The sequence below is a fragment of the Orycteropus afer genome, unplaced genomic scaffold (genome assembly GCF_000298275.1).
Source record: "Orycteropus afer afer isolate SDZICR_OR568_19922 unplaced genomic scaffold, OryAfe1.0 scaffold00116, whole genome shotgun sequence".
In the NCBI taxonomy this organism is placed as follows: Eukaryota; Metazoa; Chordata; class Mammalia; order Tubulidentata; family Orycteropodidae; genus Orycteropus; species Orycteropus afer.
Window position 1 is genome coordinate 970,612 of NW_006921703.1, and position 15,690 is coordinate 986,301.

At 38.4% G+C, this 15,690-nt stretch overlaps 1 protein-coding gene across 1 annotated transcript in view; it reads left to right on the top strand.

Moving 5' to 3' along the window:
• The window catches only part of TMEM131L (transmembrane 131 like), a 250,544-nt gene that overhangs the window by 192,015 nt on the left and 42,839 nt on the right, over positions 1 to 15,690 (top strand). The window contains exons 22-26 of the mRNA XM_042781408.1: positions 1,644 to 1,830; positions 2,029 to 2,214; positions 2,803 to 2,952; positions 3,299 to 3,927; positions 9,827 to 9,978. Coding sequence (XP_042637342.1) covers positions 1,644 to 1,830; positions 2,029 to 2,214; positions 2,803 to 2,952; positions 3,299 to 3,927; positions 9,827 to 9,978 — 1,304 coding nt within the window. The remainder of the gene's footprint in view (positions 1 to 1,643; positions 1,831 to 2,028; positions 2,215 to 2,802; positions 2,953 to 3,298; positions 3,928 to 9,826; positions 9,979 to 15,690) is intronic.

The window sequence follows — 15,690 nt, forward strand, 5'->3', positions numbered from 1 at the left end:
TCCAGGATTATCTTCTGTGTCTGTGTTAATTGGTTTCCCTTTTCTTTGTTGAAGAGGGTCTGTGCAGTCTTTCTGCCTAGTCCACCATCTTGCCCAATCCTTTCTTTTATTTTTTTTAAGAAAACTGCTAAATGAGTAAATGAACAGTGATTTTGAAAAGATGTTAGCCATTTTGCATTCAGAATTCTCCATCAGGGTATTCATTACTCACATAATTTAGAGTTGATCTTGAAAGATAGAGTTAAAAAATAAACCATAAAACAAGACAAAATATTAATTCTCACATAGAGTAGATTATGGGTTATGAAATTCTTAGAAATATTTCTGAATTTTTATAACTCTTTTAATCCCTACTGTAAAATGTTCTCTCATTTATTTGCAAGGATTTAACTACTTATTTCCTTTTAATGTGATGAGTATTTGAACTGCGTTTCTGCTTATTGTTGGGTGCCTTTGAATGCTGTCCAGTTGTTTTTGACTTCTGATTACCCTGTGTGATAGAGAACTGCCCCATAGGAGGATTTTTGGCTTTAACCTTTATGGCAGCAGATTTTCTTTCTCCTGTGGAGCCACTGGGTGGGTTTGAGCCACCAACCCTTCAGCTAACAGATAAGTGCTTACCAGTTTGCACCACCAGGGCTCCGTTGTGTTTCTATTATTGTTGTCGTCGTGTGCTGTCGAGTTGGCCCCGACTCATAGCGACCCCTCCTTGGGTTTCCGAGGCAGTATCACTACAGAAGTAGGATTGCCCAACCTTCCTTCCGAGGAGTGGCTGGTGGGTTTGAACTGCCAGCCTTCTGGTTAGCAGTCAAGTACCTTAGGCACTATGCTACCAGAGCTCCTTGTGTTTCTATTAGCTGAGATGAATTTATACCCTATATTCTGGTCCCTGGTTCAGTGTGAGTTAGAATCACATTTGCAAGCGAGGTGGCAGGGACATAGAGCGGTGGTAGCTATTTGTAAATCCCAACTGTTTGGCTTTTGAGAAGAATAAACTTTATCCTTTACTAAGTAAAAGGCCAAAGAGGAGACTTTGATTACTTTTGGTACTAAGGCAGAACATTTAACTTGACTACTTAAGTATTTTTACTATGTTCTGGTTGTATAACAAAGAGCCCTGGTGACGTAGTACCTAAGATATGACTGCTAACCAGAAGGATGGCGCTTTAAACCCACCGACACTCCGTGGAAAGATGATGGTACAATCTACTTCTGTAAAAATTTACAGCCTCAGAAACCCAATGAGGGTTGCTATGAGTCAGTATCAACTCAATGACAGTGGGTTTGGGTTGTTTTTTGTTGTTGTATAACAGATTCTAAAAGAAATTAGATAGAAATCATACTTTGAGCTTATGTTGATTTTTTTTTTTTTTTCACATTTCATTAATGTAGATCATAGTTTGTTGATTTGATACATGTTGTTGTTGTTGTTGTTGTTACGTGCCATCAAGTCGGACCCGACTCATAGCAACCCCTCTTTGGGTTTCTGAGGCAGTATTACTACAGAAGTAGATTGCCCAGCCTTCTTTCCGAGGAGCGGCTGGTAGGTTTGAACCACCAGCCTTCTGGTTAGCAGTCAAGCCTTAGGCACTATGCTACCATATACTTCCTACATACTTAGTACTCCTTTTTGTCCCTTCTAGAACTGAAAGACAGCAAGCAAATTTTATCTATTACAAAGAACTTTAAAGTTGAGAACATCGGACCTCTTCCTATAACTGTGTCATCTCTTAAAATCAATGGGTATAATTGCCAAGGTTATGGATTCGAAGTGCTAGATTGTCATCAGTTTTCCCTGGATCCAAACACATCCCGGGACATCAGCATTGTGTAAGTGTGGGTTTTAGTTTTGTGGTGCATTCAACAGTGTAGAGGAGACAAAAGGCTTTTCTTTCGATGTTTTTAATTTCCTTATATATAAATATTTATTTTATAGAAGTAAGAATATTTGCTGTCATTAGGATTAGTTTGTTTCATGCCTAAAATTAAAACAGTGAAAGTACATAAGGTTGTACATTTTGTTGTCAGGTTTACTCCAGACTTCACCTCTTCCTGGGTCATTCGGGAGCTGACTCTTGTAACTGGCACAGACCTGGAACTTCACTTCACTCTCAACGCGACCCTCCCTCATCACCTGTTGCCCTTGTGTGCGGACGTGGTTCCAGGACCTAGCTGGGAGGGGTCATTTTGGAGGCTCACAGTGTTCTTTGTCAGGTAAACCACCACCATCTCCACTGTTCTCTCCCTGAGTAGACGAGTCATCAGGCGAGTTGCATGGGAATGAGAATTGCTTGGTGTAGTCACAGCATATAAATTGAGTGGAATTTATATTGCTTTGAAAACTCTGACATTTGTGATGTTGGCAGTGTAGTAACTGGTCAGCTTTAAAATAGTAGGAAACTAATTGTAAGAGACTCATGTGACCTAGAAGTATAACAGACAGTTGTATTCCATAAATGTTCATTACCAGTCAGGTGGAAGATAGAAATGTTTTTCATACTACTACAGTGGAATGGCACTTTGAGTTGAGAAGAGTAAAAGGAGCCTCTTAAAGTGCTTTTATTCTGAAAATATTTTTAAAAATTGGATTGGAATGTTAAACTTGTAAATAATACATTTTTAGAAAATCTCATGTATTTTAAGATCTTTAAGAAATGTCAGAAATTATGATGTCACACACCATAACTTTAATGCCATTTCTTTAGATGCTTCTCGTCATTTACCACACTTCTGTAATGAAATTTGTTTTTTTCATGCCAGTCAGAACCATGCAGTAATGAATCTTGTTGCTTGCTTCCTCAGTTTGTCCCTGTTGGGTGTGATTTTAATAGCCTTTCAGCAAGCACAGTACATTCTTATGGAATTCATGAAAACAAGACAGAGGCAAAATTCTAGCTCCTCTTCACAGCAAAACAGCACTCCAATGGATGTAATCAGCCCCCATTCTCCCAAGTAAGGTTTCCTGTAGTGTGGGTTTGCCCCCCACACACACACTTTTGATGTTACTCCTTTTCTGGTTTTATTTTAAGGTAATTTTGATTCCCTATTTGTTTTCAGCAGATTTTCTTTTCAGCTGTTTATTATCTGAATAGCTGTAACATTTCTTTTGTGACAAGATAGTTTCCATATAGTTGCTTGTAATTTATTGTTTTTGGCAAAAAATCATGAAGGAGGAGGAAAGTTCAGAGAACTTAATATACATGATACCAATTACTGTCCCTTTCCATTGGTTTAGAAACAGAGAAGTAGAGCTTCATTTGTGTTCCATTATGTTAAATGTTTTTCTTCTTAAATTCAGAAGCAATTGCAAGAACTTTCTCGATGCCTATGGCCCTTCTGATAAAGGCAGGGGGAGAAGCTGCCTTCCAGTAAGCACTCCTCAAAGCAGGATCCAGAATGCTGCAAAGCGGAGCCCAGCAACCTATGGCCATTCTCAGAAGAAGCATAAGTGTTCAGTATATTACAGCAAACACAAAAGCAGCTCATCTCTCACCAGCAGTGCCAACACTACTACTGAGGAAAAACAGACTTCGACTCTGGGTAGCAGCGCCCTGTCTGCTCCTAAAGAGGACAGTTGCACTGATGTGATGGGTGAGAACTGGATAAACCTCAAATATGCAAGTGGCATAAATGTCAACCTGCAAAAGAGCTTAACCTTTCCCAAAAACTTACTGAATAAAGAAGAAAACACACTGAAAAACACAATTGTTGTCAATAATACTTCTTCAGAGTGTAACATGAAGGAGGGAATACAGACATGTATGTTTCCTAAGGAAACTGACATTAAAACTTCAGAAACTATAGCTGAGCTCAAGGAGCCTGAGTTCTGTCCTCTGAAGACCTCTAAGAAACTACCTGAAAATCATTTGCCAAGAAATTCACCTCAGTACCAGTCAGACTCGCCAGAAATTTCCAGGAAAAATAATGGTAATATTTTCCTTCTTTTTGTCAGTTTCTGTTCGTCAGTTCTTCTTTGCCATTTGCCTCCAACTTGTTTTTAATGGAATTTCTTCTCACCTGTGGCTTTTAGTTTTAATTGTGGATGTTGACGTTTTCCATTCATGCAGGAGGCATTAGCAAAGGTATAAATGTTGAAGTATGATCTGTGAAATGAAGTTCAAGGCAAGGCACCAAGTTTTCAGAATGTTGTGGCTAGGGCGTTTAATTGTAATTTAGTACATAAGCTTAGAAGAATGTGACTATCTTATTTTATTATTGGGAGGATATGGACATTTTCTCTCCATTATCCTTTATTTTAACTTTTCAGACTATTTGCCAAAATTAACCAGCCCATGAAATGTCTCTGATTGAACAAAATTTCACCAACTTTATTTAACAGATGCCACCATCTTGTGTTCCTTGGCCCTGGTTCTGCTAATTTGTTTCTTGGTTAAAGGAAAACAGGTGTTTTCTTATACTGAAAATACAAACAAAACTAGACTAGAAAGATGATCTACATGTAGGAGTTTTGTTAGGCTTAAACGGATCTCAGCTTCTGGCTTATTTCTGTGCTTATTTTTCTGTCCATCCACCATCTTAATATGCTCATTTTTCTGTACCTAGGAAAGCCAGATTTTTGATACTTTTTAATCTGAAACAGTTGGTTTCTATTGATCATATTTGAAACACCAAAATGTAAATAACTTTGTATTTGTCATTCCTTGATATGGTAGAGAGGGTACAGAGGTATTAATGGATTCGCTAATTCTAATGAGTTTTTATGCATTTAGTGAAAATCCAAATTGAATTTTAAATGTTCCGTAAAAGGACATTTCCATTGTAAGAGACAGTTGCATCTTCTGAGTGGAACGTGGTTTGGGCAGCTGCATATCATTCCTGGTGCACCTTGTTCCAACCTACCTGCACTCTCCCTTGACAGCAGTGCATTCTTGTATGCAGTGCTGACACCACTGTACACGTGTATTGTCCACCTGCCATGTAAGTATGCCATTTGGGATAATGCCATTTAACTAGACCTTCACACAAAAGTCTCAGTGTACCTTGTCTGTGGGTGGGTATTTTATGGTGGGGTGGTTGAGTTCCTATTGCTGTTTCCTTCACAGACATTCTCTATGACCAAAATACTAGAAAAAACAAAAAACTTGAGTGGATAGAAATGTGGAGAAAATCCTACTGGGCTTTTTCCTTATGTGTGATTCTTTAGGCCTTAGCCCAGTGTTTGATATACAATGACTTTACACAGACTTAAAATTATAGCAGTTTGAGGGGATCATCATCCCAGTAGAATTACTTTTTCTGTAGTCCATTCTGTCCATCAGATAGATGGTTGAATAAATATGCCTGCAAAATGAACTTACTGTGGCATTGTGGGTAGATGAGAAAGGCTATCTGCCAAATCATAACTCTTTGAAGGGGTTGAACCCTGGTGGCATGGATCAGAAAGGTAGTGCCTATGTGAGTCAGAGGATTTGAGTTTGTGCTTCCACTCCCATCCGCTGTTGTTTTTAGTTGCCATAGAATTGTCCTGACTCCTAGTGACCCCATGCCTCGCAGAACATAATGCTGGTTGCTCGAGCCTGTGCCATCCCCATACTTGGCCTGTCCAGTACTTGATATTTAATGCCAATAAGAGTCAAGATTACCACATAATAACACTTCTGTCAGTGTGATTAATTTAATAGGGGAGTCCCAAAAAAGGGTTTGCCTCTATCATCATGGATGGTAAGCCTGTCTAGAATCTTTCCTTCCTGTTCAGATTTCTAATAGGTTTGTAATTTTTTAAATGCAAACATACATTAGCTATAAGAATGTTCCATTGTGGGGTTTTTTGTTGCTAATTTTTGGCTGCATTGGCAGTGGCAGTGTGTTAAGTGGTTCCAGGGTGATTGTTGACCAGATCTCCAATGAGAACTGATGAAGAACTTTAGCTTCCCACCATGTTCAGACCAGCAAATTCAAAGGTGCTAATTCACTGTCCTACATTTTTCTACAGAATTCACAGGACACTCCATTCGTTGACCTATATTTTCTTCTGACTGTTTTATGTTCACAGTACTATTCTAGGAAAATATTGAAGATGTTAAGTAGTTAAAAAAAATATATATATACCTGATATTAATTTATGATATAAAATGTTTACATAATTAAAGATTTTTAAAATAAATATAGTGGGAATAAATGTAAGGACTGAGAAATCTAGGGGAGGATAATTGTAGTTTGAAGGTAGGATTTGGGGTGTTTTAGGAATAAGAGTTTGCGTTTCTTTTGTCACATTTTAAAGGATATCTTAGCAATAAATTAACATGATAAATAGGCATTATTTCCCTATAAATAGGGGGGTCATAATTTGTGAAAATACTCAAGTGTGGGAAAACTGTATGCAAGAACCTTCTAAGTTTTCACTTCCAATTTTGCATGTTAGCTCTTCAGCTCTTCGTTTGCCACGTTTTGCATTGTCTCCCAAAGCATACAAATACTCTTTGGAAACAAGTCCAGTGATAAAATTGCCTTTGGGAAAGGAAAGAGGGGGAGTGCTGCTTCCTAAAAGTGCCATAAGTGTCTTTCCTAACCTATCAGAACTCCCTGAGGCACCTGAATTTTTATAATTCTCCTATTCTGGGAGAGACTTTTTTTTTTTTTTAATAACTCTATTATTGTGTGAGAAGAAATGTTCCAATGTGTATATTCATGCCACAGACTACGTACTCACTGTCAGTGTTGTTGAGCAGTACAGAATATTTTCTGAATAACAGAAAATATGTCTCATCCCTTTGCTGCCCTTTTTCTCCTGCCTCCTCCTGAGAGGCCTGTAGTAAATCATAAATTAAAATTCCCAGTAGAAATGACGTCTGTTGACAGATTCTTCACTATTCTGTTTTCCCACACTTGTCTTTTGGCATCAACCTGCCAAACAACTATGAAACTACGGAATTTCTCAAATGTTGGTTACATGTTCTCAAGGCTTTTGATCATTTGACAAGACTGGGACTTTATGTGTAATGTCAATGTGCTTTGCAATATGTTATGTCTCTTTTAGAATGTTTATTATTATTTTTAACTGTATAGTCAAAATAATACAGATTTAGGGTTGTGGCTAAAGGCAGATTGTTGGCCTTAGTACTACAAAAGGAATAATCAGATTATTTCGTTGTTCTCTGCTTATAATAATGTAAAGGATGATTGATTTTTTAATTTCACAATTGACAGCATATGAAAGTGCTCACTCCAAGATTTCTGAAATACCAGTATTTGCAGAAATTCAAAAAATGTTTTCACTTACCTATGGACTCTAATAGCTTTAAATGATGGTATAACTATTTACTCAAAATATGCCACGTGTGTAGATATGATAAAGCTCTAGCAGGATTCTAACAACAAGTTCACTTGCTTCCTGTTTTTTCCATTTGTTTTTGATCTTTAACTATGGCACAAACACTCTTACTGTGTGAAGTAAATGTGGGAACTTTGCATAATACTTGAAGTAAGCATGCTTAAGAGACTGACATGGATTGACACCATTTTAAAATGAAGTGTCTACTCACAGTATTTCCCATTTCTTGAATATTTTGATGCTAGAGTTTCTCAGAAAATCAATGAAAAACCTATTACTAAGATTCATTTTACTGTTTGTCCTGATTCTGGGACCCACAGAGAACATTACTAATTTTCTAAGAGTCAGTTTTTCACTACTTTTTTCTGGGTGGTTTAGTATTAGATATTAAGTTGGATACTTCTTAAAAAAACTTTAATTTATGTATATGACTAATACTTTGAGTGCTTATTCTTGGCAAGAAGACAACTTAAAGAAATCTATTTTCTCATGAATTAGGACTCTAGGAGAATATTGGCCCAAGAGAATAACTGTGTTCTGTTTCATACTTACAGCTTCCAGAATCCGAAATCATATTTTTATTTATGATTTCTTTATATGCTGTGTATCCTGTCTTCCATGCTCTTGCCTTTTTCCTTTACTTGTTCATAGTGTTGGGTATTTTCCATTATAGATGTCTAATAGCCCATTTGTGTTGTAGAAGGAATTAATTTTTAAAAGTGATCTCTGCAAAAGAATGGTTTTTAATATTGACACGTAAAAGGGGGAGTATGATAATTCTATAGTACATCTGTTGTATGCGTATGGTTCAGAAATGTAAAGTTTGAAGGTTATCCGAAGCTGCATCCCAACTGTCCTCTAAATACCAATGAACCAGTTGCTATTGAGTTGATTCTGACTCATGGTGACCCCATGTGTGTCAGAGTACAATTATGCCCCCTTAGGGTTTTTCGTGGCTGATATTTTGGAAGTAGATCACCAGGCTTTTCTCCTGAGGCATCTCTGGGTGGATTTGAACCTTCAGTCTTTCAGTTAGCAGCTGAGTGCTTTATGTGTGCACCACCCAGGAACTCTCCATCCTCTAACTAGGTACAGCCAAGCAATCCAGGCAGACGGTTGACTGTCTTAGGAGGACAAAAATTCCTGAGAGCTTCCTTCATTGCCTTGGGTTCAGACTCTCTACAAACTCAGACTTTAAAGTTGTTTCCGATTATTAAAGGAAGCATTTGGTAGTGATCAGATTTGCCTCTGGATAAGATTTTGGCCCTTCCATTCACTAAAACATCCTGAGCTGTTTATCTTATGTAAGCAGCTTTAGCCAAAAGGGTAATTTTCTAATTTCATCTTACTGAGATAGTTAGAGACATAATCTTAAATTAATTTTGAGATAGAGCTGCTTTTCCTAAAAGTATAAGACACCCAGTATGCCCTGATTATGGTTAAACCCTAAAAACTTGTAATAAATTAAAATGTGTATACCATTTGCTTGCCCAGTATTTTTACAGTTTCATAATATTAACACAATTTTGAATAAGTGTTATAAATATTTATGCATCTTTATGTTTAATTTGTAGCTTCAAAATTTTGAACCAGAGGGGTCTTTACTTTTGTTTTGTGAGTGAGAGACTTGCCTTCCCAAAGTCCCATAGTAGGGCTGTTTTGGAACTTCGGGTTTAGGTCTACTGGTGTCTGGTCGGGCATTCATTTCACCAGAACCTGCAGCTTTGCTATGAAATATCGGCACTGTGGTAATCTAAATGCTCTCAGATTTCAGAGGTACTGTTCAGGAGCCTTGGTTAGATGAAAAGGTATTGAAATACTTTCTGTTTCAAATTAAAACACAGAGACCAGTTCCTGTGGGGTTGAAGTTGATTTCACTTTATTGTGAGGGAATGGATAGAAGAAGAAATACATGTAAGAATGAAATCTCTTCCAAGGAAATGGAAAAAAAATTGTGTTTTCAGATGACGCTTCCTACCTGCATCCACTTTTACCAATGATTCATCTACCAGGTCATTCTTCAGAAGACAGGCATTTTTCACAGGGAATAGAGTGGGTACTTACTGTAAGGGAAGGGCTTTCCCTGAAATGGTTTCTGTGCCCTTTGGGGGTGACACTTTAACTTCTATATCAGTTCTGGTCTCATCTTTGTAATAGTCTAATGGGATAGGCAGCAAAGATGGTGGTATCTTTATTTTATAAATAAGGGGACCTGAGATTCAGGCAGCTTTAAGAACTCAGTTTGTTCATAAAACTAAGCAGCTAAGTCACCACCTGAAGCCAAGTCCCCCTACCCCCCTTCATCCCTTTTGTTCTTGACCTCTGTTAAAAAATTATTTGTAGAACTCTTAATTCAAATGCATTTTCACCTATAAACAGTACATTTTTAGGATGTTGTACAGATCAGAAACAGTCCTTCAGTCTAAATCTCATTCAGGCAAAATGTTACTTGTTGGTTGTAAGAAGGAGATTTAACTATAGGAAATACAAATGGAGATAATTAGGTAGAAATTGAATTATTTTTATTTATTCAAGGGAGTAACCAGCAAGTGCCTGTCAAGAATGAAGCAGATAATTGTGAAACTTTGAAAAAGCACAGTGACACAAAGTCTTCCTCAGAGAAGAAGATTCACAAAGCTTCTAAAGAAGACACATGTCCTGAGAAACATGATATACCTTCCACTGAGGTCTGTATTCATGTTATTTCTTATCTGTTAAAAAAAAAAAAACAATATTTTGGGGTGCAAACATCTGTGGAATAACTGGGTATGTGTATTATTTCGTACTTTTCAAAGAGCACAGCCTTCATGCATTTCAATCCATATTGATGTATTTGTGCAGAAAAAGTTTCTTTTCTATTTAGGAGAGACTTAAATTTTAGAGAAACTAAGTGGCTTTCAAGAAAACGTGTTCTTAAGCAAATGAGTTAATTCCTGGGTATAGATGGAAGAGTAGAGCCAGATCACATATTCTGTCTTCTCCACTTGACACCCCAATGCATATTTTTTAGAGTATATACTTGCTGAGTTGCAGGATAAGCCAAAGTCCACAGGAAAGCAATGTCTTTCTTGTTGGGGTGAGTAAACTGTAGTATAGGGGTTTTATCAGAATCCCAGAAGAAAAAGCAGGATCCAGGTCTCCCAGCAAAGGTTGCAAGCTTTCCTGGCTAGATCTTTCCCTTCCTGCCAGTGCCCTTAGATTAATGAAAGTAGCTAGAAAGCAGAACCTTGCCCTGAAACTGTAGCTCACAGGGAAGAACAAACAGGTCCTAGATAAACTTTGAAAGGTATCTAGGAGAATTTGCCTATTGTTCTTTTCTTTGGTAATATAGAACTATCTGTATGCAGAAGCACAATGGCAAAAAAAAAAAAAAAAAAAAATAGCATTCCAACCATAGTAGAAGCAAATGAAATAAATGAGTATGCAAAAGACCAATGAAGATCCTAACAGAAGAAAATGTACCTAAGGCCTTAAGAAAACTGAGATAACTACTTCACAGTACAGAATATGAATTCAATAAAACAGCAGCTTTCAAAGGCATATTACTAGGGTGAGACTAAAAGAGGTACCACACAGCTAGGGCTGGATTATATGAAGAAGAACATGGCATCAGGATTGGTTGTTTGTTGTTGCTGTCATGCCGTTGAGTCGGCCCTGACTCATAGTGACCCCTCCTTGGGTTTCTGAGGCAGTATCACTCTGGAAGTAGATAGCCCAACCTTCCTTCCAAGGAGTGGTTGGTGGGTTTGAACCTCCAGCCCTCTGGTTAGCAATCAAATGCCTTAGGCAGGAAGACTAATTAACAACTTGCAGTACACAGATGACACAACTTTGCTTGCTGAAAGTAAGGATTACTTGAAGTACTTACTGATGAAGATTAAAGACTACAGTCTGCAGTATGAATTACACCTCAGTATAAAAACACAAAAATCCTCACATCTGGTCTAATAAATAGTTTCACAATGGAAGGAGAAAAGATTGAAGTTGTCAAGGACTTCATATTACTTGTTTCCACAATCAACACCAATGGAAGCAGCAGTCAAGATATCAGATGATGTATTGCATTGGGCAAATCTGCTGCAGAAGACCTCTTTCAAGTGATGAAGAGCAAAGATGGCTCCTTGGAGACTGATGTGCACCTAACCCAAAGTATGGTATGTTTAGTCACCTCTTATGCTTGTGAGAGCTGGACAATGGATAAGGAAGACGAAAGAAGAATTGATGCTGTTGAGTTGTGGTGTTGGAGAAGAATGCTAAGAGTACCATGGACTGCTAAAGGGACTAACAGATCTGTCCTGGAAGAAGTGTAGCCAGAATGCTCCTTGGAGGAGAGAATGGCCAGACTTCATCTCACCTACTTTGGTCATGTTAGGAGGAACCATTCCCTGGGGAAGGATATCATGCTTGGTAAAGTGGAGGGTCAATGAAGAAGGGGAAGGCCCTCAACGAGATGAGTTGACAGTGTGGCTGCAATGATGGGCTTAGGTATAGCAAGGATTGTGAGGCTAGCACAGGACTGTGGGCAGTATATAATTCTGCTGTGCGTAGGATCGCTGTGAGTCAGAGATGACTTGATGGCCCCTAGCAACAACAAGGAAATAACTAAAGAACCAAATGACAATACATATATAATGGTCAAAAATTGAATTATTAACACAATTAAAAGACTTAAAGCATTTAGAGGGAAGATGATAATTATGAGGACAAAGAAAGATAGACAATCCAACATAAGGATGATGATTGTCTAGATAAAATCCCAACAAATAGATTAGAAAAATATCCAGAAATGTAATGGAAGAAAATTTTCTTGATATGAGAGGACTGGATTTGCTGATCAAAAGGGGACTCTGGGTATACCAGGCAAAATTGAGCTATAATAATGGACATAAGCATATCCTGGTTAAATTCTTGAACTTAATTGTGTAGACGAAAGCAAAGTAGGAAAATGAAACACAAACTGCCCTCAAGACTTTTCCATAGAACATTTAATGCCAAAAAACAATGGAGAAAAATGGTTAAGGAATGAAAATATGAACAAAGAATATTATACCCAGCCAAGCTGACTCTCAAGTATGGAAGCAACAGGCAGGTATCCTTATATAGGAATGAACTCATCTTGAAAAAAATCACATTGCTAAAACTTAGCCAATCAAGACAGAAATAAAAATACTCAGGACTGAAGAAGCTACGTTAAAAGGTATATTGGTAAAGTTTCAGTCACAATGTGGAGGTGGCCCTGAAGGGCACCACTGCACAGTGCTGCTTCTGTCACCCTTCTGCTATCTGCATGGGCACCATTCCCCTATCTGATACTCTGTCTCTACTCCAAAGCCTTCCTGGACTCCTCCTACTAGACTTAGCCTTCTATATGTATGTCCTTGGATACAGCAGTCATCTTCTCTGTATGTCTTCACAAAGAGCTCTGGTGGTATAGTGGTTAAAACATTTAGCTGCTAACCAAAAGGGCATCAGTTCAAACCCACTGCTGCTCCTCAGGATAAAGATGAGGCAGTCTACTTCTGTAAAGATTTACTTCCTGGGAAACCATATGGGGCAGTTCTACTCTGTTTCAAAGGGACATGAGAGAGAATTGATTTGATGGTAGTGAGTTTTGGTTTATGTCTTTGCATTAGTTCTTTGAGGACATGGGCTGTCTTTTTTCTTTTTATCCCTGGAGTTCAGAAATTGCATTCAGGTCCAGTGGTTATTTTAATGCTAAATAAAGGAGTAACTCGTGGGAGGTGGGGAAAAGAGTCCAGATCTCTTGGGTGTCCAGCGAGCAGCTGGACTAGGTAGACCTTGACCTCCCCCCACTGGGAGCCTCTTAGGGAAGACATCTTCTGTCGGGAAGACATCTGTACCTAATGGCAAGGATGTGAGCCTGAGGGACGTGGGGGACTTGGGCTGCACTTTGTGGCCCAAGATTATCCTTGCAGCCAATATGGGATGTGTTTTCAGGTGCAGGTTTGGGGGCTGTCGTTTGTTTGCTGTCTCTGTCTCTGACCTCCTTTTTGTAAAACTGTTCCCAGCATCCCGTGAGTGTACATTCCATGTCGTCATTAGTTTGAAGCAAATCATTCCCAATGAACACATTCCCAAGTACAGTGCTCAGTGTTTGTTTTTCTTGTAGATTCCTAGGGCCTAACTTTTCAGCTTAGAAAATTGTATAAATCTGTCTTTAAAACAAGGACAACATTCCTCTAGATTTATTGGCAAGGAAAGTCGAAGCCCAGGTTTGGAAGCCACAGACTAAATTTATTTAATCCTAGTCATGGCTGTTTATTTTCTCTTAAGCAATTTTTTTCCCCCTTAGCAAAGGAATACATGATTACTGTAGGAGCATAACGAAGAAGTAGGGGGAAAGATCCATTCAAAATGAACCATTTTAAGCGTTTTGTTATGTTTTCTTCTATGCAAAAAAAAAAAAACAATTTTAATTGGGATCATTGTGTATATATAGCTTTGTTGTAATACTACATTTTTTTCTTGTTAAAAATTATTAGGGAACTTTCTTCCCAATAATTACATAACATTCCATCATTGAACTATGTCGTAATTTAAACCATTCCCTTGCACTTGGACAATAAGGTTGTTTCCAACTTTTTGCTTTTAAAAACATCTGTGATGAACAGCCTTGTTCTTTTTTTTAAATTCCATAATTTATTTTATTTTAAATTTTTTATTGTGATTTGAGCAGTCTTGTTTGTAAGTCTTTCCTGTATAGCTGATTATGCCCTTGTTTTCTAGAAATAGAATGAAAGGGTATAAAGTAAGGCTTCTTACATGTGCTGTCAGATTGCTTTCCAGAAAGGTGTGGTATATGAGAAAGCTCATTCTGCTGTCCTCTTAAGATCATCAAATGTTGTTTGTAAAATTGTGGACAGTATGCTGTTGCTGCTGTTAGGTGCAGTTGAGTCAGTTTCAACTCACAGAGACCCCATGTGACGGAGTAGCTCTGCCTCATGGTGTTTCTTCCCCTTTTCTTTCTTTTTTTTTTTTTAATTTTTAATTTAATTTTTATTGTGATTTGGGTGAAAGTTTACAGAGCAAATTCATTTTCCATATAGTAGTTAGTATACATTTTCTCTTACGACATTGACTGTAATTCCCCACGAGGTAACAGTTCTGTTCCCACTTCCTCTCTGTAGTTACCTCTTCCCTGTGTCCTTCCCTCCCATGTATTCCTGGCACCCTAAGCTGTCTTTCTGTGTAAATACTGCCCATGATTGATCTCTCCAAGGAGTGTATGTACCTGATGTAAATGTTCACCCCATATGCCTGTTATTTGGTGGAAAGCCACAGGAGTGAGTTCAATTCCAGACCTGAAGGATAGTCAGAAGCCATGGTCTCAGGGGGTCTCACCAGGCTCTATGAGTCTGGCAAACCTAGTCTTTTTTTTTTTAACGATTTTGAGTTTTGTTCCACATTGTTCTCCTACTGTATCTGCACAGATCCCCCTCTGAGTGGTTGACAGTGGTAGCCAGCCACCCTCTAGTTCTGGTCTCATGTTCATATAGGCTGAGGATTGCATAGTCTACTAGTCTCTTGGACTAATTGTTTCCATGCATCTTTGGTTTTCTTCATTCTTATTTGCTCTGGACAAGGGGAGATGCATCATTGCCTCTAGATAACCACTTGCAAGCTTTGAAGATCCCAGTCGCTACTCGCCAGAGTAAGAGGTAGAACAATGTTTTTGTGTAGTATGTTTTGCCAGTTGAGCTTTTTGTCCCCTGTGACCATGGTCCTGAGCCCACAGGTCCAACTACGTGCTCTCTCTGGGTAGCTGGCTGTGGCCAAAAAGTCACCACAGCCTTGTCCCTTGTCAGCTCCACTGTACACCTGGACATTCATATAGCACTTACAAATACACTTGTAGAAACATTGTCTGCCAACCCTATACATGGTCATGGGCACATTCCCCCTGCATGCACATACCTGATCATTCAGCTTGTCCACCCATCTGCCCACCTCATGGGGTTTTCTTGTCTGTAACCTTTACGGAAGATCACCAAGTCTTTCTCCCATGGAGCTGCTGGGTTTGAAATGCCAACGTTTTGGTGTGCAGCCAAGTGCTTAATCATCATGCCACCAGGGTTCCTTTCATAGTCAGTATGATAGTCGGAAAATAATATTTTGTTTCGTGTTTCAGTTAACATCTCTTACTAGTAAAGGTGATCAGTTCCCTTCATTTCATTTTCGATGCAAATCTCAAAAGAGCAAGACTCATCCAACCAAAATCCTACCACTTAAAAAAATTTTTGTAGATTAAGAAGTAAAAGTCGAACCTCATTCCACTTCCACTGCTCTAAGCCAGACTCTATCAACAGCACTATGCTTTCCCCACTAGTGCTTTCAGACATAAACATGCATATAAACACAACTGTGCTTTTTTTTTTTTT